This window comes from Hylobates moloch, unplaced genomic scaffold (genome assembly GCF_009828535.3).
Source record: "Hylobates moloch isolate HMO894 unplaced genomic scaffold, HMol_V3 SCAFFOLD_4, whole genome shotgun sequence".
Taxonomy (NCBI): Eukaryota; Metazoa; Chordata; class Mammalia; order Primates; family Hylobatidae; genus Hylobates; species Hylobates moloch.
In genome coordinates, this window is record NW_026652279.1 from 38396463 (window position 1) to 38421318 (window position 24856).

General features: G+C 52.9%; 1 protein-coding gene across 1 annotated transcript in view; it reads left to right on the top strand.

Moving 5' to 3' along the window:
- Window positions 1-24856, top strand: part of ADCY5 (adenylate cyclase 5) — a 168275-nt gene that overhangs the window by 110791 nt on the left and 32628 nt on the right. Inside the window, exons 5-12 of the mRNA XM_032150004.3 lie at window positions 6831-6942; window positions 8492-8619; window positions 10697-10855; window positions 11738-11879; window positions 14089-14229; window positions 18764-18786; window positions 19722-19866; window positions 21405-21502. Coding sequence (XP_032005895.1) covers window positions 6831-6942; window positions 8492-8619; window positions 10697-10855; window positions 11738-11879; window positions 14089-14229; window positions 18764-18786; window positions 19722-19866; window positions 21405-21502 — 948 coding nt within the window. The remainder of the gene's footprint in view (window positions 1-6830; window positions 6943-8491; window positions 8620-10696; window positions 10856-11737; window positions 11880-14088; window positions 14230-18763; window positions 18787-19721; window positions 19867-21404; window positions 21503-24856) is intronic.

Sequence of the window (24856 nt, forward strand, 5' to 3'; positions counted from 1 at the left end):
CCCTGTTGGTGGAATTTGTGCAGGCATTCTGTGTCCAGCAGGCTCCCATAGGCCTTTCCCCCTTTTCCTTTCCCAGCCTGTGCCCCTGGATGGGCCTATGGCTGCTACCAGCTCACATGCCCCTCTCTCATCTTTTTTGTGCCACACTCCTTGGGAAACAGCCCTCTGGTGTCTGACCTCAGCCCAGTGTTAATAAGACCACACCTGATTGTGCTAACTCCCCTAAAGGATATGAGTGACTCCTTGCTCCTCTTGTACCTTACTAGGGGCATATGAGCCCAAAGGATTCTTCAGGTTGGATGATAGGGGGCAAATGGAGGGGACACACTGCAGGGGACAGCACCCTTGGTCAAAAAGAGACCACTGGCGCATCCAGAGGTGTGGCCACTTCAGCCTCCCCAGCCCATGCTGGGCCCTTCCGGTTACTTCCCCAGCACCTTCAGCTCCCAACTTCCTGGGAGTTGGGCTGAGACCTTGCCATACTCCCTTCCCACCTTCCACCACTCACACAGTTCTGACGATGCCAAGGGCTGCAGGAGATGAGAGGAGCTGGTGATCAGCACCACAGGCTCCCCTAGACCACTAGGAAAACTCAGCACCTGGGTGTCCAAGGTGCTGCAGGATGTGCACAGGAGCAGGGCCAGGCTCTGACAGCTTCATAAAGTCACGGGCCTGTTGGCAGCAAGAGGGAACAACCACGAGGAAATGCACTTCACCAAAAGTGCACGTGGTTTGGAAAGCTGAGCCAAAGCTGCTCCGGAGGGCTGAAGGGCCTGTTGTGGTAATTGGGACTCTGTCTCCCGCTCTTGCCCCTGGAATAGAATGCAGGAGACTGTGAGTGATGGATGGCAGGCAATTAGGGAAGTGTGCACAGCCAGGGTGGCCCTACCCCAGTTCTGTGCACCCGCCATGAGGACCTGATCCTGTTCCCAAGAGGAGCTCTCAGATGGGAGCTAATAGATGAATTAGCACCTTCCTGCACATCTGGACCAGCGCTGAGCTGGGAAATGGCCTTCAGAGTTACTCCGGGGCAGATCGGGAAATCCTGGCCAGCAGAACAGAGTCTGCTGTAGGGTAAACCTTGTAAAACCCAGGAGCCTGCAGAAGTGACATTCATTAAGCAGAATCCTCCCCCAAAGCTGCAGAGAAATGTGACTTTGTCTCTGACAGGAGGTGGGGGAATGTGGGGGTGGCAAGATTTATATAAATGTGTGGGGAAGCTTTGGGGGCTTCACAGTCAGGACCTCAGTAGCAACCTTGCCTGGGTTTCCGCACACCCATCATAGAAGCCTTGCTTTGAGTGGCTCTTCACTGGTGGGCGGTGACCTGCCCCTCCCTGGTTCCTCAGCAGCTGGCCAGGCAGAGTAGATTCCCAGGAGGCTGCAGGGAGGTGCAGGTTTTCAAAGGCACCTGGAACTCCTCACATACCAATGTTGTTTCTCATGTCTCCTGGCACACAACCAGAGGCCACTCATGTCCCCATGTCCCTGGTACCTGTTCAGCCACTGGTTCCGTGCATATGGCTGGAGCGTCTGCTGGGGGACAGGACTTCATGGGCTCCTGTCTCAGGTGACATGCTTGAGACTCCGAGAGGCTTTGTGGGGCAGAAGGAAGAGCTCACAATTTGGAGTTACTAGTTGTGCCTCTTGCTTTGGAACCAGGAAAGTTTCCTTCCTTTCAACAAATAAGTATTAGGCACTGTTGTGGGTTGAATTTTATCCCCCTAAAGGATACGTTGAATCCCTGGTACCTGTGAATGTAGCTTTATTTGGAAGCAGGATCTTTGCAGATGAAATCAAGTAAAGATGAGGTCATACTGGAGTAGGATGGGCTCCTAATCCAATAGGAATGGCGAACTTGTGAGAAGAGACTGCCTTGTGAAAGCACAGACACACAGGGAGAAGTCCTGGTGAGGACCAAGGCAGACTGGAGTGATGCAGCTGCAAGCCCAGGAATGGCGGCTGCCTCCAGAAGCTAGGAATACACAAGGAGAGATTCTGTTGAGTTGCAGCGGGAGCAGGGCCCTACTGACTCCTTGATCTCAGACCTCCAGCTTCCAGAACCACGAGACAATAAAAATCTGTTGTTTTCAGCCACTTGGTTGGTGGTGCTTTGTTATAGCAGCCTGAGGAAACTACCAGGGGCACCTTTCACGTCTGGGTGTTGTGCTGGGTGTCGGGCAGGGTGCAGAGCAGAGGCCAAGGTAGGCATGGCCCGCCGCATCCAGGCAGCCATTCAGCTGCATGTTTCCTAAGGTCTGGGACGTAGCCGTGAATCAAGTAGATAAAAATCTCTCCCTCAAAGAGTTTACATTTGAGTGAGAGGAGACAGACCGGAGCATAATAATAAACAACAGTAATACACAGCATAGTCAGTGGAGAAAAATATGGTGGAGAAGGGAGATAGACAGATGGGAAGGGTTGTAAATTTAAATGAGGTGGTAGAAGCCTTCTTGAGGCAACCTTTAAACTAGTGTGGTGGTTCTCAACCCTGGCTGCGTAGTGCAGTCACCAGGGAAGCTGAAAATAAAACAGAACAAAGACAATCAATAGCGGAGCCCACCCCAGACGATTAAGTCAGAATCTCTGGGGCTGGGGGTAGGGGGTCTCTCCAGGTAAGAGCTCCCCAGGTGATTCTACGAGATGCCTGGTCCCAGGACCATATGGTCTAGTGTGACAAGAGCTGCCATGGAAGAATGCCAAGGTCCAGCAGGGTCATCTGTGGAGAATGAGTTGACCACAGGCCTGGCCATCCCACTGCACAGATGGGCAGAAGCCTGGCCCACCTGAGTGGCTGGATCAGCCAGGCAGGCACAGGAGGCTGGAGTGCAGTGGAGCCCCTGGGACCACATGCGTCTGCCTCGTGTGTCTGGGGTGCCCCACGCTCCCCCTTCTCACCTCCTCTGCTCTGTCTGGTGCTGTGTGTTACTCTGCTCAGTGGCAGTCCTACCTCTGCCAGATTAGGGGACTTTTTCCTTCCTACCCCGGGGGCATCTTCAGCCCCCAAAGCCAGGCCTTTACTGCATAGCCTCAGGCCGGGGGTGGACCAGCCACTGGTCATGCTGCCTGCCAGCTTTGTGTTTGAAGTACTGGTGTTGGCCAAGGGGATACTCACTGAACATGCTCCTAGACTCATGTGCAGCCAGTCTGGACCCCAGCTTCCCTTGGTTTTGATTTCCTGAGAGATAAAGAAGAATTTCCAGAACAACTATGGAATGGGTGCTTTCACAAACTGTGGGAGAGACCTTCTCCTTTTCTCTGGGTAGAGGGGGCAGCTGCCTGGGAGGCAGGGAGGCGGAGGGTGGGCCAGGATGGGGGTCTGCAGGCACCCTCCCCCAGGCATGCACGCGCCAGCATAGCCTACCTCTGGGCCACGGTGGTGGGCCCACCAGCCACACCAGACACTAGGCATCAGAGCATATGGAGGATCCAAATTCCCTTTCATTTTCTGGGCCCATCCCACAGCTGCACACGCTGGAGCAGCTCTCTGCTGTCCTGAGTCCCCTGGCCTAGCAGGATAGGGCCTGTCCTCTCTGCTCCACCTCCTCACCTTTTCTTTTCTCCCTCTCATTTGTTCCATCTCTTGTCCCTGTCCCCATTTCTCTCACTCTTTCTGACCTCCCTCTTACAGTTGCCTTGGTTGTTCTATTGAAGTGGCCAGAGGAACCAGGATTTGGGGAAACGGCAGTGGTTGGGGGCTGCCATCTTGTGCTTCTCCTGGGAGGTGGGACAGCCTGGCTGAAGCCTTGGGATGCACTCCCTGGTGGCCCAACCTATTTCCACAGGCCCTGTGGAAAAAAAGAGGTTCTCGTGTGAGCTGGTGAGCAGCTGCTGAGAGTGACCCCTCTCAGGAGGGTCCTGTACCTGTCCGGGACCACAGCAGCAGCTCCCACGGGTCCTCCCACCTCCCTCACAGTGCCAGGGTGTTGGATTGTACCTTTACCCATTTAAGGTGTCTGTGGGGCCTGCAGACAGCATCATCTTGATTGGTTCAACTCCTAAAGTGTGGAGCCAGTGCCTGTGTGGCCTTGGCCAGGTGACTTTTCTGTGTCCTCATTTCCTGACGGGGTGGTTATGAGGTTTGAATGAGTTAATATTTCTGTGAACTTAAAATAGTGTCTGACTGTTTTAAAATGTAGGTTTTATGATGGTGAGGCCAACAGATCGGGAGAGGACTGCCGCTAAGGTTGTCACTCACAGTTCCCATGAGGAGGAGACACACCACGCAGGGGCCACAGGGGGAGGCACCAGGGCAGTCAGGAGGCCAAGGGAGCAGGGCCCTTTATTGTGGTTTGTGCGGGAAGGAAGGGTAGCAAGGCAGCTGCTTGGCTGGTTTGAAGGATGTCTTTGCACTGGCTCGGTATGTAGGGGCTGTCCCAAGTTGCCTGGGACTCCAGTGCCTGTCCCTGGGGTGGCGAGGGCAGGGGATTGTCGTCAGCAGTGGACCCTGGGTTGGTTGGTTTGTGTGTGAAAGGCACACCCTAAGGCAAGTTGTTTACTGTCTCTGGGAATTGGCTTGTCTTGGGAGGCACCAACTCTCGGGGGCCTTGGATGTCAAAGCATGAGAATATAAAGACAGGCTTAGCAAAGAGTACCATGTTCCAGTTAGACGACAGGAGGGATAAATGAGCAGTATGTGAGGTGATGGATTTGTTGATTAGCCCAATCAACCATTCCACACTGTGGATACGTGACATCACATCACTTTGCACCCACCCCATAAATACATACAATTATCATTTGTCAATATTTTATTTATTTATTCATTATTATTTGAGACAGTCTAGCTCTGTCACCCAGGCTGGAGTGCAGTGGCGCTATCTCGGCTCACTGCAACCTTCATCTCCCGAGTTCAAGTGGTTCTCCTGCCTCAGCCTCTTGAGTAGCTGAGATTACAGGTACATGCCACCACGCCCAGCTAATTTTTGTATTTTTAGTAGAAATGGGTTTTTGCCGTGTTGGCTGGGCTGGTCTTGAACTCTTGACCTCAAGTGATCCGCCCGCTTAAGCCTCCCAAAGTGCTGGGATTACAGGCGTGAGCCCAATATTTGATTTAAAAAGACATGCTTAATGTACCAACACACATTTTTGGAATAAAAGGACAAAATATGTTTAGTTCAACATCATTAATTTTAAAACAGACGGCTTCTGGAGCCTCAGGCGTCCCGAGGTGCCTGGGGAGGAGCACAGACCTTGGAGGAAGAATCCTGCCACGCCGCTGTCTCTGGCTGCTCTGAGACTTGGCTCCCGTCTGTGAAATGGGGACACTGACCCCTCGCTTGCAGGGCTCTTGCGCGGACTCAGTGAGATGACATGTTGGAAGCCTCCCGCTCAGCGCCTGGCTGCCAGGAGCATCTCAGTACACGACAGTTTTTAGATTTTTGTGTCCCTTTTAAGAAAAATAACTTCAGGGGCCCTTACAGATTCTGGTCCTGGGGTCTTCCCTCCCCGTTTCAAAGGAAAAAGAAAATGTTTTCAACTTAGGGAACACAAGCCACAGGGACTGGTGAAAGATCTATCACCAGCTGGTGCACTGAGGAACTGGGAGGGAGGAGTTGGGGGCTTCCAGGGACGCTGACAGGCTGTGTCTTCCTTTCTCCTCCCTGGGCCTCTTTTCCTGTGTTTCTGTTAGGGGATAGAGGACTCCCTCAGGATGGAGGGCTTGGGGCTAGAGTCCTTTCCTTGTGGGATTGGGAAGTCAGTTTGCAAGGCCACCATTCTGGCCTGAAATACCTTCCAGAGCAGAGGTATAAAAGGCTTCTCCTCCCCAGGAGCAGGCCCAGTGCCCTCAGAGGTCAAACGGGCAGGCCTGAGAGATGACTGGGAGTTGAGGCCTGGCCCCCTGTCCTGCACCCTCCTGAGGCACACACCCGGGACTCACGCCCCTCCCCGTCTTCCTCCTGGGCTGGGGGAGGGTGCCGTTAGAGCACAGAAGGAGGATAGCAGCAGAAAGAGGCAGCATCCTCGGCCCTCCAGTGCCAGGGCCTCTTTGTCCCCCGCCCAGCAGCCACATGGAGCCCCCAGCACTCTTGCTGGCTGGCAGCCCTCTCAGGCCCAAGGAGCCCCAGGCTGGTCCCTGGCCACAAGCCCTGCCTGTCCTCCCTCGTGGAGGTCTGTCTTGGTCTGTTCAGGCTGCTCTAAGAGAATACCAAAGACCAGGCGCTTACAGACAACAGCAGTGTATTTCTCACGGTTCTGGAGGCTGGAAGTCTGGGATCAGGGTGCCAGCATGATCAGGGTCTGGCAAGGGCCCTCTTTCGGGTTGCTGACGGCCACCTTCTCACATCGTCATGAAGTGGTGAGCAGAAAGCAAAGAAGCAAGCTCTTGTGTCTCTTCTTATAAGGGCACTAATCCATTCGTGAGGGCTCCACCCTTGTGACCTCATTATCTTTCAAAGGCCCCACCTAATACTATCACATTGGGCATTAGGATTTAAGGCAACCAGGTGTGGTGGCTCATGGCTGTAATCCCAGCACTTTGTGAGGCCAAGGTGGGTGGATTGCTTGAGCCCAGGAGTTTGAGACCTGCCTGGGCAACATAGCGAGACCCTGTCTCTACCCCCCCTCAAAAAAAAAAATTAGCCAGGTAGGGTGGCACACTCTTGTAGTCCCAGCTACTTGGGAGTCTGAGTCGAGAGGATCCCTTGAGCCCGAGAAGTCGAGGCTGCAGTGAGCCTTGATCACGCCACTGCACTCCAGCCTGGGCAATAGAGCAAGACCTCTTCTTAAAAAAAAGAAAAAGAAAAAGAAAAAAAAGATGTAATGTATGAATTTGGGAGACACAAAGATTCAGCCTATAGCAGGGTCTTCCTCCTCTGCCTGTCTCCCCAGCATCCTGTTTGCTGACATCGAGGGCTTCACTAGCCTGGCGTCCCAGTGCACTGCACAGGAACTGGTCATGACCCTCAACGAGCTCTTCGCCCGCTTTGACAAGCTGGCCGCAGTGAGTCGCCCTGAGCCGGGGCTGGGGGTGGCCTGACCTGGGCTGTTGAGGGAGGCTGCTGTGGTCGAGGACCTGCTGAACCCCAGGGAAGGGCATGTGCCTGGGTGTACCCTCCTGAGCAGAGCCTGCTGGTGATGGGCAGAGGGGCCCCTCAGGCTGTGGCTGTGTCCTCACGCCCTGCGTGGGCCCTGGAGACACACTCAGCTGGAGTTGCTTTCAGCACTGTCGCTGACCACAAGCGAGAGCGTGGGGAGCCCTCCATGCCCCCATCCGTGGAAGCGGGCGGTGAGGCCTGCCGGTGACACTGCCCAAACCCCCAGGAGAATAAGCTGTTTGTCTGGGGCACATTAGGTGCCATCAAGCCACATTCCCGATGAGATTGGCCAGACTGATAAGAGAATGAGTCTGAATCCCCAGCTGGCCTGCAGGCGGCTGTGTGCCATTCCCTAGAGGCATCCAGAAAGAGGATTCTTAAACGTTTGGATAAATTGGAAGTAACACTCCATGGCAGGGAGTGGTGAATGACACGTTCATTCCTTAGGCCCCTATTCACCCCTCCGTTATCCTTTCCCAGCTCTAGGCCTCTGTAGAGTGATTAAATGTCAGCGGCCACTGACAGGTGGACACATTCCCCTTGGCCCACACAGGACGCCAGGCCAGGTTATTGATGAGAGGCTGGTGCCATCGGGGCCAGTGCCGGGGCCTCTCTGGGGGCTTCCATGGTGGAGCGTATATACTCACCTGTGGGTTTTATCACTGAACTGAATTAGGTGAATAGTATCTGCTTGGCACTTGGGTCTCAAATGAGTCCAGGCCACAAGGGCACTTGAATCCCTGTTTCTCAACTATCTTTGGGAGCCAGAGTTGGACCGCTCATAATTGATGATTAGTGATATTCCATCGCAATCCCACTGACGGATTGGTGGTGGCCTGCAGGTGGCCCTGTGGCACCTGTCACTCAGCAGCAGCTCTGTTAGATTCTTGGCACTCATGTGCTTGCTAGTTGAGCAAAATTCTTTTTTGATAAAAATCTCAGACAGGCCGAGAGTCAGTGAGCTTTTGGTTAAAGCTCATTTCTGCCTGCTTCAGTCTTTTTGTAAAAGGAGGAGAATGAGACAACTTTTGATAGAATCTCAAGCAACGAATCAGAGTGACTCCTGGGGTGTGGAGGGGACCAGAGACCCTTGTATTGGGGCTTGGGGCCTTCCTTAAGCTGATAAGGCCACCTTGCTGGCTGAGCTGCAGTTCAACCAGCCAAATTCCTCTTGGGGCTCTGGAGTGGATCTTTAAAAGTGAGCTCCTGAATCTGGGAGCTGGAATGCCGCTCAGGGCTGCCCAGCCCATCCCTCCATCCCCACAATCCCTCCCTCCCCAACGTCTCCTGATAAGCCTGTCCCAGGACCATGCTGAGTTCCGGCGTGGGCCTGCGCTCACTGCCCTATAAGGCAAGTTATTCCAGGCACGGGGTGAATCTGTTTGCTTCTCATTTCTTTCCCTCCCACTTCTCTTTCCTACTATTTTTAATTTGTAAAATTAATTTGCTTTCCAGGAGAATCACTGTTTACGTATTAAGATCCTCGGGGATTGTTATTACTGCGTCTCGGGGCTGCCTGAAGCGAGGGCTGACCACGCCCACTGCTGCGTGGAGATGGGCTTGGACATGATTGAGGCCATCTCGTAAGTGTCCACCCCCGGGTACCGTCTACCTCCCTGGGACTGTCCACAGCCCGAGCAACTGACTGACCTTCTGGCTGCCTAGTTGCAGGCAGGGAAACAGTGGGGTGAAACTGTCTCCCAAAGGTGCCCAGCCAAGCTGAGGGTTGGCGTGTGCCACCAGACTTTCTGCCTTCTCCAGGGTTCCTGTTCCCTACAGCAGCCTGGGCAGCTTTTCCCAGAGGAAGTGTGTGGGAAGGGAGGGCTCTGCAGACTCCAGGAGTGGAGGAGAGGCTGGCAGCCGTGTGAGGATCCTGTGCCGTGTGAGGCCCTTGCACTTCCAGGGCCTCAGGTTTCCTACAGACACCTAGCCAGGCATCGAACTGCTGATTCCACTTCTTCCCAGATGCGAAAGGTTGGGCTCACAGGGGTTAGACAACTCCCCAGGGTGCTACTACCAGGCAGGCGCATTCAAATGCAGGTGTTCCGCTTAGAGAGAATCACCCTGCCTGTGAGCCATAGCAAAAAGGCACTTTGGCCAATTCATGGCTATCACCGGCAACAGAAGGAGCCCTGGTCATTGAAAAACATGGGTGGTGCAAGCTTATGTGACAGCCAAGGGAGCAAGTCAGAGACTTTGGGCTTTAGAAATAGCTTGGGCAGGGGCAAAGAAAAAAGGCACAGAGGGCAAGGTCAGAGGCGGGAGTGGCTGCCAGGAAGGCGGCCGGTTCCGTTGGTTTGGCTCAGTTCTACTGGCAGCCTTGCCAAGTGTCCCCAGCATGCCTGAGCTAGACAATCAGTCTCCCCGGAAGCACAGAGCCTTAAGGGAGAGAGACCAGGACTCCTGGTGCTCAGATACGAGGCACGTCATGTGGACACGGCGAGGTAAGGGAGGCAGACTATTGAAGGAGGGCCCAGGAGGGGACAGTTGATTCCACTGAGAGGATCGAGAGAGTTTGCCTGAAGGAGGTGGCCGTGGAGTTAAGCCAAAAAGACAGAATGAGCCATTGTCAAGCTAAGCAAGTATCCAAAGGCATTGTGGATGGAAAGTATTTCAGTAAAGGTATTCTGCTGCAGTGGAGGTATTTATCAAGTTGATTCAGGACAAGAGAAATGATGGATGACCTCAGTCTCCCCTGCAGTGGGTGTCAGCCTCTTGCTGATGGCGTGGGATGGGGTCAGGGAGTCTCAGTGGTGGTCCCATCCACTGGGAAAAGACTGCTGGTCCATGGCTGGCTGAGTGTGCCCATGCCCCAGGTGTCAGGGAGGGTCTGGGCCCTAGAAAGTGCAATCTGAGTTCATCCATTACCCTATTTCCTGGCACCTGCACCCTCTGCTGCAGATGCTGGGCAGGTTCCCATGGGCCTCAGACATGCACCTGGAGATGTATGGCTTCCTTCCCACTCCACCTCCACTGCTTGCCCAGCATGAGGAGTTATAAGTGCACATGGAGGGCCTGCCCTGTCTACTGGGAGCTCCCAGATATGGATATGTGGTGCATGTGGCCGGGACCAAGCTTTCCTCTAGGGCATGGAGCACCCTAAGCCCCTGCACCTGCCCAGGCTCCCCTTCCCTCCTGAGCAGGCCATACCCTTGAAACCTGGGTAACCACCTTTTGCCATCACCCTGCTAACATCTTGGAAGCAACAGTGTGGATAAATCCAATAAAAAGATAATCCAAAAGCCATTTCTGCCTTACCCACAAGAGCATTATACAAATAGGGTTTGGAGTGGTGGTAACTTCCCCGTTTAATTCAAGTCGGCCCTAACGTGCATTTGCATTTTTCCAATCACAATTTAATTGACAGGGCAGTGCTGGCCAGAAGTGCCCTCCTGGAGGGGAAGCATCAGGGCTCTGGGTTTTAGTGTGGCACTGCGCCACCTTGTGGCCAAGCCGGGAACAGCCCCTTTCACAGCCAACTGCACCTGCCGCCCGCCCCAGTGCCCTTCAGGCTGAACGTTCTTGGACTCTAGGGCTGGATGGGAGAGAGAAGCCTCTTTGATCCCCGCACCTTCACCTTCCCTGCACCTGCAGCCTCACCCCCACTCTGTGTGCCTGGCCTCCAGCCTTCTCCCAGCCTTACCCCTGCTCCATCCCCAGGTTGGTCCGGGAGGTGACAGGGGTGAACGTGAACATGCGTGTGGGAATTCACAGCGGGCGAGTACACTGCGGTGTCCTTGGTCTCAGGAAGTGGCAGTTCGACGTCTGGTCTAATGACGTCACGCTAGCCAACCACATGGAGGCTGGCGGCAAGGCGGGGTGAGTGACGGCTGTGGGTGGCTTGGGGCCCCGACCTGGGTTCCCACTCAAGCCCACCCAGGGTGACCATCCTGCAAAGGTGAGGCGGGGCAGGGTGGGGTGGGCAGGATGGGCAGCAAGCACCTGGGGGGTGCTGGGGTGAGCACAGTGGAAGTAGAAATTCCTCTACTTGCCAAATCACCTGTGCCACCATTGGCCAGTTGTGGGAGCATTATGTCACCCTTCCCTGAGCCTTGACCCAGAAGATATTGACCCAAACCATGGTGGCTGGTGAGATGTGATAGACAGAGTTCTGGAGGAGGGAGGAAGCACAGATAGTTTCTGGGATGGCTAGACCATAAAGGAAGCAGGACTGGGAGGGGTGAGGAAGGTGGGGTGGGAAGAGCCTGCTGCTAGGCGGAGGGAACACAGCGAGGCAAGGCACAGGTGTGGAGAACACAGCATTTCCAAGGAATGAGAGAAGAGCAGATGGCCTTTTAGGGACGGCTAGGAGAAACAGCGCCTGTGTTCAGAAGGCATGAGTGCCAGACTCGTGAATTTGGACTCCGTCCTGTCGCGTGCAGGAGCCATTGCTGGCTTCTGAGCAGGAGTGAGAGGCTTGCAAAGTTTGCAAGACTGGAGGCCATGTTGTCTTGGGCAAGCTAATGTAGCAGTCTGTGCCAGGATGTTCAGTGTGAGATAGTGTGGTTGCAGTGGGCATGAGAGCCCACTTGATAGTAATGGAGGGTACCATGCAAGGTTGAGGTTAGGATTTGAGCAGAGCTCGGGGCCCTAGGGTTTGAATTGTAGTGAACCCACTAATTGCAGTTTGGTTTTTCACGGGAGCTGACGTTCTGACTTTGAGTTTTCTGCCCTCTCCACCCTGATCCCTGCCCCCCGTAGACGCATCCACATCACCAAGGCTACACTCAACTACCTGAATGGGGACTACGAGGTGGAGCCAGGCTGTGGGGGCGAGCGCAACGCCTACCTCAAAGAGCACAGTATCGAGACCTTCCTCATCCTGCGCTGCACCCAGAAGCGGGTCTGTGGGCTGGGGGGCCAGGGGACTGAGGGGCTCCCTTCCTCCAGGGAGGAACATTTTCGTGACCTGCTCCTTCCTTCTCTTTCCTTGAGTGAAGTCATGAATTTCTTATGCAGTTGTGGTTCCTGCATCTTAAAAAGGACCCCAGCAGTTAGGCCTTGCAAAAAGGATGGTAAAGAGGGAATCTTTTAATACTGCTTCTTTTGCAAAAATGCAACAGGCCTCAAATCAGTTAGCAACAAGCCATCAGAAGTCCACAAGCTGGAAATCAGCATCAAGGGAGTCTGTGGATACCATATATTTTATCTCCATCTCTCTCCTTTTCATTTGCCTTTTACTGGGGTGGACACTTGCCCTAATCTCTCCCTCTCTGATCCATAGATTGGTGTCCATCTCCACATGTGCCTATGTCTTTGTTTCTTGAACCTATTTTCCCCTTTCCTTTTCTAGTCTGTTTCTTTTTCTCCCTTTGTCTCAGCCCACACTTGCTGAAATATAAAGCTAAATTATTAGCAGACTTCAGTGTTCTATTTTTAATAGTGTCATGTTCCATGTTCTTAATTTTTAAAGCAAATCAAGAGAACATTTTCTATTTCTCCCTAAACTAAAATGCCTTTTACTTATGAGTCTTTCTGTTGAATTTATCTGTCAGTCAGTGCCCTTTGATAGAGAAAAGCTTCCCCATTTCTCTTCCTAAGAAGTGAAATGAAATACAAAATTAAGCTGTGAGAAGAGTTCAGAGAGTCTTGGACGACAGCAAAGGCGATTTTTAAAGGGAGGCAGGCAGGGCTGTTGAAGGCAGGTGCCCGTGCCAAGAGGGACGTCAGAGGGACACCTTATCCTACCATGCAGCGCCCCAGGGGACAGATCCTGGCTGCAGGGGCCCTTCACAGGAGCTGTGTCAGACCCTCCACAGGCACCAGGAAGAGGAATGGGGGATTCAGGGCCCTGTGGGGACAGCTCCTCATGGTTTCCTTGACACGTTTGTAAGCGTTGGCCAGTTCCTTGGCCATAGTATCAATGAACTGGGTCCTGCAGGCTCTTTACCCTCATCTCTCCTCTCGGCGCCTGGGTCACAAGGCCTCCCATAGCTTCCTGCCCTAGACCCTGAGTTCCCTGGCTCTTGGTTCTTCTAGCTGGACAAGCAGTCCAAAAAGGATGAAATGGAGACAGAAAGAGTGACAGGCACCCCCACCAGCAATGTCAGCTGAAGCAGGCTGTGTGTCCCCATCGTCATCTTATCTGACAAGGGAGGGAGTTGAGGGCAGGGTTGCCTCAGGTCTCCAGCTCTCTTGCACCCATTTGGATGGATAGACAGACAGACAGATAGACGAGATATTTGGATGGATAGACAGACAGATAGAGGAGATCCTGGGGAGTGTGTTGGCCCATAGATAGCTGGCTGAGACACTGTGTATTTGTACAATGCCTGTCAGCTCTTGAATCTCATAACTTCACTGACCCAAACCTATTTGGAAGTGGCCTCTTGGGCCCCGGGGCGTGTCCTAGTGCCCTCTCTGTTATAGCATATTTTGGAGAAGTTGAGCAGAGGTTGTGATCCCAGGTCTCCTCTCCCTCCGGTATCTCCTGGGCACCTTCAGATCAGGCTCCACCCACCCTTGAGGCTGTAGCTAGAGCCCTACCCTGGCCTGCCCATGAGCAAAGACTGATGTGACACCACAGCCTACCAGGGACCAAGTTGGGAGGCTTAGGCATGAGTTGGTCTAGCTGCCTAGGAGACCCAAGCTCAGCCCTCGATGATCGCCCTGCCCCCCAGAGTAGGGGGAGGAGGCACAGTGCGGACAGCCGGGTGCATCAGCTCAGGCCTTTCAGAGCATTGGCCATCCAGAGGAGAGAAGGGCACCCAGGATAGAATCTTACAGTCAAACTTACAGGGAGAACTCCTTGCAAATGGCAGATGTTCCCAAGCTCTTCGCTTTCTCACAAGACCAACTCTCATCATCTTTTGCCACTCCCACCTGAGCCAGCCAGGGCTGGCATTAGGGAGTTTGGAGAGATTCAAGATGCTTGCCTGGGGAGTTCCAGGATCTGGGCTGAGCTCTGGGCTCCAGGGCTGTGCAGAGAGGAAAGGGCAGCTGTCTTAGCCCCTTACCTGGCCAGGTACCGTGTTTGGGGGAGGATCAGGAGCCCCGCGCTTGGACTCAGGTGACCCTGCCCGCAGGCTGATGCATCTGTGTTCGTCTTCCAGAAAGAAGAGAAGGCCATGATCGCCAAGATGAACCGCCAGAGAACCAACTCCATCGGGCATAACCCACCACACTGGGGGGCTGAGCGCCCCTTCTACAACCACCTGGGTGGCAACCAGGTGTCCAAGGAGATGAAGCGGATGGTGAGTGGCTGGTGGGGCAGCCTGCGGGCAACACTCTCCAAGGCTAGGGCCTTCTGTGGGCACGAGGCCCGCACCAGATGCCTCGTGTTGCCCAAAGGAATCTGGGGGGCCAGACAAGCAAATGCAAGTGTGGTTTGCCCCAACTTTGGACTAGGAGTAGGGCACCTGCTTCTGGCCCCAAGCTCTCCCCACCACCCCATGGCATGCCTCATTAGGCTTTGGAACAGACTGGCAGCACCCCTTCCTCCCTCCCTCTTGGCAGAGCTTGCGGCACAGCCTGGAAGCAGGCATGTCTGGCTAGACTCGGCCAGCCACAGCCTCCAGCTGTCTCTTGGCACTGTCTGGTGAGGCCCCAGGGAGTTGGGTGGGCATCAGCTTGTCATACCCTCTTCCAGCACCTCCTGCATTTCCCAGGCAAGTTAAACCACATCTTTTGGTTCAGTTGCTCAGAAATTATCCTAATGCTTTCTGGGAAGTGCCAGGTGGTGGTCCCCTTTGCCCTCTGTGCTGAGAAAGACCCCCCACTAATGCCAGCCTTCCACTGGGAGCATGTGGGTTGAGCAAGTCGGGGAGGCCATGGGCGGGTGTCAGCTCCACCTCCAGGGACCCTGCCTGCGCACACCGGGACAGGTGAATTCAGGATGCACTGCCTGGGCTCTGGCAGCAATGGCAGGAAGATGGATTCCGGGTGGGAAGAGGAGGAAGAAGCCACGTTACCGCAGTGGTGTTTTCTCTCCTACTGTCTGAGAGGTTGGCTTCTGCCCCTCAGGTGTGCTGCTTAGCTCGGGGGCACCAGGTTCCCAGGTGGGAGTCACCCATACCAAGGAAGGGCCGAGGGATGGCACAGGGACTGCGTGTGTGTGTGTGTGTGTGTGTGTGTGTGTGTGTGTATGTGTGTGTGTGTGGTTTCTGTGTGGCCACTTAGTGAAGGAGGTGCGTGTTGCACAAGTAGCTCCAAGTTTGGGCTCTGTGGAGCAGACTGGGTTGAGGTTGTGGCAGAAGGGATCAGAGACAGACTCCATGGAAATCCAGCAGGGTCAGCAGACAAGAGCCAGGAGCCTGGAGAATGGGACATGCTGGGGACCCAGTCGCTCGCTCCTTGTTAGCCAACACGTAGCAGATGATACGAATTTAAGGAAAATGTACAGGAGGAAAAGTGAATTGAGCCAAGACCCCCATTTAACATTCTGACAGTAGAGACACCTCTTGGGGGGGGCCTGGGTTACCAGACAGCAGAGTGGAGAAACCTGGCCTTCCCCAGGGCTCCAGACTTGAATGTCGACAGACCTGGTCAGTGCCACTAAGGGCTCCAGCCACCACCCTCCCTCCCCTGAGCAAAGAGCAGTTGGCAGCTGTACCCATTGTCACCCCAGCCCTTTGATAGTCTCCTGCAGACTCTGTACCCACATGGTCAGGGCAGTCAAGAGTTCAAGACTAGCCTGGACAGCATAGTGAGACCCTGTCTCTACAAACAATAAAAAGGAAAATTAGCTAGGCATAGTGGCATACTCCTTCAGTTCTCGCTACTCGGGAGGCTGAGGCAGGAGGATTGCTTGAGCCCAGGAGGTTGAGGTTGCAGTGAGCCATGATCATGCCACTGCACTCCAGCCTGGGGGACAGAATGAGACCCTATCTCAAAAATAAAAACAAGGGAGAAAGGGAGAAAGGGGGAAGGATTGAGAGCAGGGACAGCAGAGAGGCAGGAGGGCCGAGAGAGAGGAGGCATTGAGCAGGAAGTGGAGGGGAAGCTGGGGAGTAGGGGAGGGAGGTGGGGAGGAGGGGAAGGCAGGGAGGTGGCCAGGGAAGAGCAGGGAGCAGCTGGCAGGGAGGCAGGGCCTGGTGGTGAGAGATTGTTTCTGTTTAGAATCCTTGGAAAGTTATTTTTTAGTGATATTTGATATAAGCTATATCTTTAGTTATCTTGGAGTCTTAAAGGAGATAGTTTGGACTATAAGCACTGTGTTGGCAGATATATTACTCATTAGGACAAGGAATTTTGGAAGAATTCGCAGTCAAGACTGTCATGGGGAAGGGACAGTCTCTGGAGAAGGAGGCTGCCAGGAAGTCTCCTCCACGGCGTTCATGGCTTTGCCCAGCAGGGAAGGGAAGGAGTGTGGAAGAACGGGGCTGTGGGAACAGAGGCTCATGCCCTGGCTGGATCTGGTGTCCCCTGAGGGGGCTGCCATCAATGCACAGCCTCTGGGCCCCACTCCAGCGTGGCCAGTGGGAATATCTAGGCTGGGGATGGTGACAGGTTCCGCAGCTGCCACAAGGGCCATTGGGCTCTTTGTGCTACATGTGCCTGGAATCTCGGAGAGAGATCCACAGAAGGCAGGTTTTCACCCTGAGCTGCCCACACTGGATGAGTTTTCTGAGAAACGGTCCACTGAAGCGGGGATGGGCCGGGAGCGCGAAGTAGTGAGTGAGAGCTGTTAGAAGGTTTGCAGTTGGAGTCAGCAGTGCCTTTTAAATCTTTTCCAGCTTTTACCCAGCTTTTAAAACAGTGATGAACCATGCTGGTTGATGCTTAGGCACTAGTGTCATAAGGTCTTTAAGGTTATTTATTAATAGAAAGGTTGCCAGTGGGAAGACACATGTGGGCTTGAGCTCCTTTCACCAAACCCAGGAATGGCCGGTAGGGTGGGGCCCTGGTGCTTCAGGAGGGAGTGTAGGCGGACTGGGAGAGGCCAAGTAGCCGCTGTCCTGGAACTGTTAGAGTAAGTAGGTGGCAGGATTTGAGCCCAGTCCACTCCGTTGTGTTCTTAACGATCCCCCTGCCATGGTTTGTGGACCAGTATATTTTCTGTACTGTTACCAACTCGCCATGCTGACCTGGCTCTAAGCTCTCCACACCAACATGGCAAGCAGTGTGGTTAGGATGGTCCCGGCCCCCCACTCAGCACAGGAAGAAAAAATGGGTCCCATGCACCAGCCTCAGCAGATGACCAAAGGAGCATCGGGAAAGATCAGAACAGGCTTATTCACAACATTTCAGCCTATTTTTGAACTGTAGAGACCAGCATACATGTAATATAGCTCAGTTCTTCTCGGTTCCGTAGTAAAATTTTTGCCAGCTCCTGGGATGGAATTGAGTGGGCCAACCCCTCGCAGGGGGTCTTCCGCAGGGAGCTTGCCTGTCCAGCTCTCTGCTGCCCACCACGCCTGTGCTCCGAGGGATGCTGGGAGCATCAGGCACAGGCCTGCCCCCGGGAGGGAGAGCTCACTTGAGTGACATCTACTCCTCCATCCCAGGGCTGGGATGGTGACGTGGACCTTACAGTCTGGAGGGAGGGCCTGGCCATTCTCAGAGGACAAGAAGAAGCGTGCAGTTTGCCTAGGCAGACAACTGCCAGGCCATCCTGGGCTGGTGCTGGCAGCCCGGGAGGAGGTTTCAGAGCGATAGTTGGTCACTTGGAGGTGACTCCAGAGGCTGCTGAGGCTCCCCGGAGCCCTCAGCCAGGGGTAGAGACTCTGTGTCACCAGGGCCCCATGTCTGTTTCAGTGCCTGGTGGCCCTGGCTCATGGAGAGGAACATGAATCCCTCTTTTTGTACTTTCAAACCGTGTCTTCATTGGGAATGAAGAGCAGTGTGTTCATTTGGATTTTGGGTTCACCCAGTGTTTGCCGAACTCTGTTTGCCCAGCAGAGTGCTCCACACTGCCAGGGAAGGGGCATCCTCTGTCCTAGTCCTGGCATCCCGAGGCTAATCTAAACAGCACATCCTGGGGCTACTTGTCACCTCCCACACCACCTCTGAGATTCCACCCCTCCCCACAGTGGGGAAGCCTCTATTCTGCCACTACTGGTGAGACCCTGACACACATCTCTCCCTCTTGAATTCATGGATTCAAGAGGGCTTTGATTTTGACTGCTGGTAAGGGCCCTTCCCACCCTCACCTCTGATAGAACAGCAGTCAGATTTGTGGCAGGTGGGTTCCTTACCCTCTGAGTCCCCAGTCAACCCTGGCCTTACAAGAAAGCATTGATTCTCAGTTACTAAAACAGCTGTTGCAGGTAACTAGAGTGTAATTTTTTTAAGTGCAAAATGTGCGAACTCCTGGAGATTTTATGTGTGCTCTGTGTGATGTACATGAGGAGGCGAGTGTGCATGAGTGTGTCCGTGTGACAGAGATTGTGCAGCCCAGCAATTCCCGATTTCCATCTGAGTAAGAGGCAGGATTGAGAGGGGACCCTCTGAGCCCAGGGTGCAGGAGGATGTCGAGGAGAGATTTAGGAAAGGAGTTGAGCATGGGGGCAGGAAGAGCCTAGACACATGGGTTGTGCTGGTGGATGAAGTGAAATCTCAGGGCATCCCCGGCGTCTAGCACAGCACCTGTCTGTTAGGGAGAACCCAGCTGTATTCTCCAAGTGAAGGAAGGAAGGAAAGGAGCTGCTGAATGACAGTCCTCTCTATGTCCACGCCCTTTGGGAGACTGTAGAGAGGAGATGAGCCGCAGCCATCTAGAAGCCTCTGAGTTTTCAGTTTTCTCTGTTCTCATTCTCTTCTCTTTCTCTTTCTATCCTTCTCTTGTAGGGCTTTGAAGACCCCAAGGACAAGTGAGTAATATGCCCTTCCTTATTCCTGCTCCCTGGGTCTGGGGGATATCTCCCAATCCACCTTATCACTTGGTTTCTCCACACTCCATGGAAAATGACCCCTCTTGCAGTCTTAGCTGAGAGTGAATGGAGCCCACCCTAGCCGTCAGGTGGTCAGCAGCAGCCCCAGACAGGCCAGGGCAGCCCAGGAGCCCAGGCCACCCAGCAGAAGGACAGGGCCTCAGCACTGCCCATTTTATCTCCGTGACACGCTTATGCACGTGTGCACACTTGGCTCCCTCAGGAAAGTGCAGACCTTACACACTGGTCAGCAGTGCCTGGCATCCAGTGCCGCAAGGCAATGCCCTCTTCTCCCTCCTTCACTTCCGGTTCTCAGGACTGTCAGAAATTCCACTCCAGGACTGGGCTCCACCCTGAGAAACAGGGTGTTGAAGGTCAGCACTCAAGTCTATGAAACCTGCTTCTCAAGAGTGCCCTGAGCTGGGTGAAAGAAACCAGGTGGGCCACAGTCCCTGTGGCAGAAACTGGCAGAAAATCTCGCTGCCCGATCTAGGGCTTCTTTTCAGGAGGATAGCAGAGCTAGAGGGTAAAGAGCAGAGCCTGTTAGCTATAGGGAAAGTCCAATTAAACCGTCAATGGTAGCTCACATTGTTATGCGAATATAATATGTTAACAGAGTCAGAAAAGCCTATTGTCAACAAGGCCCTTCAGCCCAAAGGGGGCTGAGACTTGGGCAGTTGTCTGTTCATCTGTGCAGTTGTTAAGAGCACGGCTTAGGCTTCTGGTCTCAGTCTCAGCTCCCGCTGCCCTGATTGAGCTGATGGTGGACAGCTGCCGGGCCTCTCAGAGAGTCTGGGGGGATGGTCAGAAGAGCCAGCCCTCTGCTGGTGCCCCTGTGGTCAGCCTGTCTCACGCCCGTGCCTTCTGCTCCCCAGGAACGCCCAGGAGAGTGCGAACCCTGAGGACGAAGTGGATGAGTTTCTGGGCCGTGCCATTGACGCCAGGAGCATCGACAGGCTTCGGTCTGAGCACGTCCGCAAGTTCCTCCTGACCTTCAGGGAGCCTGACTTAGAGAAGAAGGTACAGCACCCTGGGTGGGAAGGAGGCCCCTGTGCCAAACCAGGACCAGGAGGAGGAGGGCAAGAAAACAGGACAGCTCCCTTCTGCCCCCAGCACCACAGGAGGGGTGGCCTCAGTTTCCCTAGCTCAGATGCTGCGTTACCTAGGGAGATGCGAGTTCTAGGGAGGCTTCCCTGGTTGGAAGAGATACACCTTGACTTCTCTGTGCCTTAGTTTCATTATCTGGAAAATGGGGACAGTTAACATTCTCACTTCATAGGGTCATAGTGACATAGTGAGGATGAAATGAGTTGTTTTTTTTTTTTTTTTTTTTTGCACTCTGTTGGCCAGGCTGGAGTCCAGTGGCTTGATCTCGGCTCACTGCAACCTCCTCCCCCGGGGTTCAAGTGATTCTCCTGCCTCAGCCTCCTGTGTAGCTGGGATTATAGGCGCCCGCCACCACTCCTGGCTAATTTTTGTATTTTTAGTAGAGATGGGGTTTCACCATGTTGGACAGGCTGATCTTGAACTCCTGACCTCAGGTGATCCACCCGCCTCGGTCTCCCAAAATGCTAGGATTACAGGTGTGAGCCACCATGGCCAGCAGAGTTTCTATGTGTGAAACAGTATCTGTTGCATAGTAGGCGTTCGGCGCATATTAGTTGCTATTTGCATTGTTGTCATCATTGTCAATGGACAGCCCACCTGCTTTGTCACATTGGGGCCTCAAGGTGTTGAAGTTGGCAGGGACAGTCGAGATCTCTCTGTTGTGTTTCTTCACATTGTGAATGAGAAAGCTAAAGCCCAGAGTGGTTTGGGGACCTGCTTTCGGCCCCCCAGTGAAGTAGTGACAGAGCTGGAGCCAGACCCTGGTCCAGTCAGTTCTCTTTGCACTATGTGGCAGCATCTCCCCAGGGTTCAGTTAAAATGGACTTGTGGTATGCTCATCAGCATTAAACCAGGCAAGCAAACTGAATTAGCAAGGTGAAGCTGTGGAAAGGGACCAGCAGTATATGGACCTGACTTGGGTGTTACTCTGGGTGACTGTGCCAGCCCAACCTCCATCAGTGTGGCTGCTTGGTATCATGGGAGGAGCTGGGGCTGGGAGCCTCAGATGTGACTTTGGACAAGTCTTGTGAGCTCTCTGAGGCCCAGCTTGCTCATCTCTGAAGAAGAAATGACAGCAGTTTTATTCCGACTTCTTGGGCTCTTGTGGGGGTGCTGGATGATGCCTGTGGACATCTGGCATATTTCCTAGCGTGTAGATGGCATGCAGTCATGTACAGCCATGATCATTATGGATTACTCTGAAGGTGACCCACCTGCAGAAGGTTTCAGGTCCGTCTCAACTACCCTCTCCATAGGCACTACCTTCTGGTGATCTGGACTGGTTTCCTGGGGTCTAAGTCTGGCTCTGGTTCTCGAGTCTTCCCTGTTGTGGGAGTGGGCTGCACAGGTGACCAGCCCTGAGTGGCTGCCCCGGGTGTGTGGGATTGACAGGGCTGGAGTGGACCGGGCCAGGTACCTTGGCCCCTCTCACCCTGCCCATCTCCTCTCAGTACTCCAAGCAGGTAGACGACCGATTTGGTGCCTATGTGGCGTGTGCCTCGCTCGTCTTCCTCTTCATCTGCTTTGTGCAGATCACCATCGTGCCCCAGTGAGTATCCCCGTCTCTCTTGGGCTCCTTCCTCTGGCTGCAGGGAATCCCAGGAGTGGGAGGGGGTGGTCATTTAGGAGAACAGAGCAGGGAGTCTGGCCTGCACTTGCTCAGGCAGGGAGAGAAGTTTCTGAGTGTGCCCTCAGTGGGGTAGGAAGCCAGGGGTCTGACCTCTCTGAGTGGGAAGGTGATGTGCTCATTCCAGGGTGGGCGACTTCTCACTAGGCGCTGCACAGCTGCACGAAAGATGCTGTTTTTTTTTTTTTTTTTTGGTGGGGGGCGGGTGGTGGGGACACAGCGTCTCGCTCTGTCGCCCAGGCTGGAGTGCAGAGGCGCGATCTTGGCTAACTGCAACTTCTGCCTCCCAAGTTCAAGCAATTCTCCTGCCTCAGCCTCCTGAGTAGCTGGGAATAGAGGTGCTTACCACCACGCCCGGCTAATTTTTTTTGTATTTTAGTAGAGACGGGGTTTCACCATGTTTCCCAGGCTGGTCTCAAACTCCCAAGCTCAGACAATGCACCCGCCTTGGCCTCCCAAAGTGCTAGTATTACAGGCGTGAGCCACCACGCCTGGTCAAGAGATTCCTTTTTATCACTTAATTGTCTCGTCCCATTAGCCCACCCCATCACTGACAATTGAGTCACCCAAAGTATTCCCTGGGCTGCTTTCTGTTAGTTCTTGAAAAAACAAAAAATCTTCAAAAGATGCAGGTTTTCTACTACTGTGGATATTTCTAGGAATGGATTTCAAGTTCTGAAAGTATTTCACAAAGAGGTGTTTCTGAACTCTTCTGAGGACTGGCTGTGTTGCCAAGAAAGCCTGTGGCTTCTATGGGGAGTACTTTGAAGTATGCAGTGCGCTTTTGGAAATGAGGTTGAGGTATTTGTTAAATTGTCATTCACATTAGAGTCTCCCTTGGGAGAGAAACATAATTGTCTTATGTATGTACACCCATGCACACACACCTATACATATATATATATATATACACACATACATATAAGTGTATGTATAAAGACATATTTTTACTTTTTATTATGTAATTCCTCAAATGCACAGAAAAGTAATTAATCAGTACCCATCCCCTAGATACAACAACTGTTAATATTTTGCAGTGTTTTTTTCATCCATTTTTATTCTGATTTTATTTAAGTAAATTTAGACAAAGACATTTACCCCTAAAAAACTCAATATATACCTAATTTAAGGACATTTTCCTCCTTAACCCCAATACTTTATATACCAAAAAAATTAGCATCAATTCCCTACTATCATCTACTACCCAGTCCATATTGAAACTTCCCAAACTGTCCCCCAAAATGTCTTCTACTTTTAGTTTATTTGTAGCCAGGGTCTACTCAAAATCCACTGATTGCATTTGGTTATATCTTCTAAGCCTTGCTTCATCTAAAGAGTCCTCGAAGCCAGTACCTTCTGTTTTTCATGTTGAAATAATGGTATTTGAGAAGTTACAAAAGTAGCCGAGAGGGATTCTGTGCATCCTGCATCCGGTTTCCCCAAATGTTGACAACTTCTGTAACTGTGTATAATGATCAAAACCGGGAAATTAACACTAAAATGATACTATTAACTCACCTACTGACCTTATTCTAATTCATCATTTTCCCCTCACTATCCAGTTTGTGTTCCCGGAGCCAGTTCAGGATCCCGCGTTACATGTAGTTGATTCATGTCCTCGGTCCCCTCCCATCTATGATAGTTCCTCAGCCTTTGCTTGTCTTTCATGACCTTGGCACTTTTGAGGAGTACTGGCCACTTAATTTGTAGTTTCAATTTGGGTGTGTCTGATGTTTTTTCATGATTAGATTGGGGGGGTCTACATTTTGACAAGGCTCCCACTGAAGTGATGATGTGTCCTTCTCTGTGTACCATAGCAGGAGGTACATGATGTCGACATGTATTTTATTTTTAATGACATTATTAAAAGAATGAAAAGATCCCCTTTACATTTGTATCTGCCATGGCTCTGTTGGATGCCACAGGTGAAAACCAGGCACTGGCAGCCAGCTCCACCCTGGTTGACTCCTGCACTGAGGCTGTACAGAGCTGGGGTCCTTGTTGGCATAAAACCCCGTCTTTCTGTACTGATGTGGAGCCACAAGTATCAAGAAGCAACCTGGAGGCCAGGTGCAGTGGCTCACGTCTGTAATCCCAGCACTTTGGGAGGCCAAGGGAGGTGGATCACTTGAGGCCAGGAGTTCAAGACCAGCCTGGCCAACACAGTGGAAATGCAAAAAATCAGCCGGGCGTGGTGACGCAAAAATCAGCCAGGCGTAGTGGTGCACACCTGTAATGCCAGCTGCGGAGAATCACTTGAAGCTGGGAGGCAGAGGTTGCAGTGAGCTGAGATCACACCACTGCACTCCAGCCTGGGCAACAAAGCGAGACTGTCTCAAAAAAAAAAAAAGCAATCTGGTTTTTCATCCCATTGCAACTGACAGTCCCTGTAGCTTGAGTGCATAGTCCTGCCTCTTTGCTGCTTTTCCTTCTCTGCAGCAGCTTGGGGACTGGGTCATCTCAGTTACCTGCCCGGCCTGCAACGGCTTCATTCCCTCCTCTGGCCACAGCTCCAAGTGGCTTAGACATTGGCAGAGGTCATTCTCTAGCCACCTCCTCTCTAGGAAAGCCTTAAAAGCCACTCTGAAGATCTTTCTTTTCCTCTGAAGAGAATTCGTTTCCCTTGTTCCATTTGTTGAAGGCAGCTAAGTGCCGGCTTTTGTGGAGGCCTGGAACAAAGACGCTGTTTGAATCCTCCCTAGAGGTGTTCACCTGCCTCTCACGCCCCCCACTGGCTTTTAACCCCATAACAACACCTGGCATCGTCAGGCCACTCTTCCTCCCTTGAAAGGCCACCTGGTGGTATGGTGGGGTGCGTTGTCCCCGGGCCAGCCCTTGCCCCAGGAGGGCCAATGGGAAGTTCCAGATGGAAAGTCACTTACAGCTCTTTTGTCTGAGGGTGGCCACCTGTGGTGGCCGTGAAGGTCATCAGTGATCTGCCTCTGAAGGAGGGGCAGAGGGAAATCCTTGCATTTTGGTTGTTGAACTGCCTAGGAATAGAGGAGCAAAAACTGCGGGACTTGTTGGACCTGGCAGTGGAAAGGGGGTGGGGCTTAGAGATTCTGCCCTTCTAAAGAGACAGCCACCCCTGTTTCTCAAAGAGTGGCTGGCTGTGCTGCTGACATAGGCATTTCTAGAAATGAAGGCTACTGATCCAATCAGTTTTCAGCTTTCACAGTTATTTATGGAGCAGTGAGTGACGACTTGGAGGGAATAACCAGGTGGTTCTTCCAAGCTAAATGAAGCACATCAGTGAATAGCTGAGAATTAGGCAAA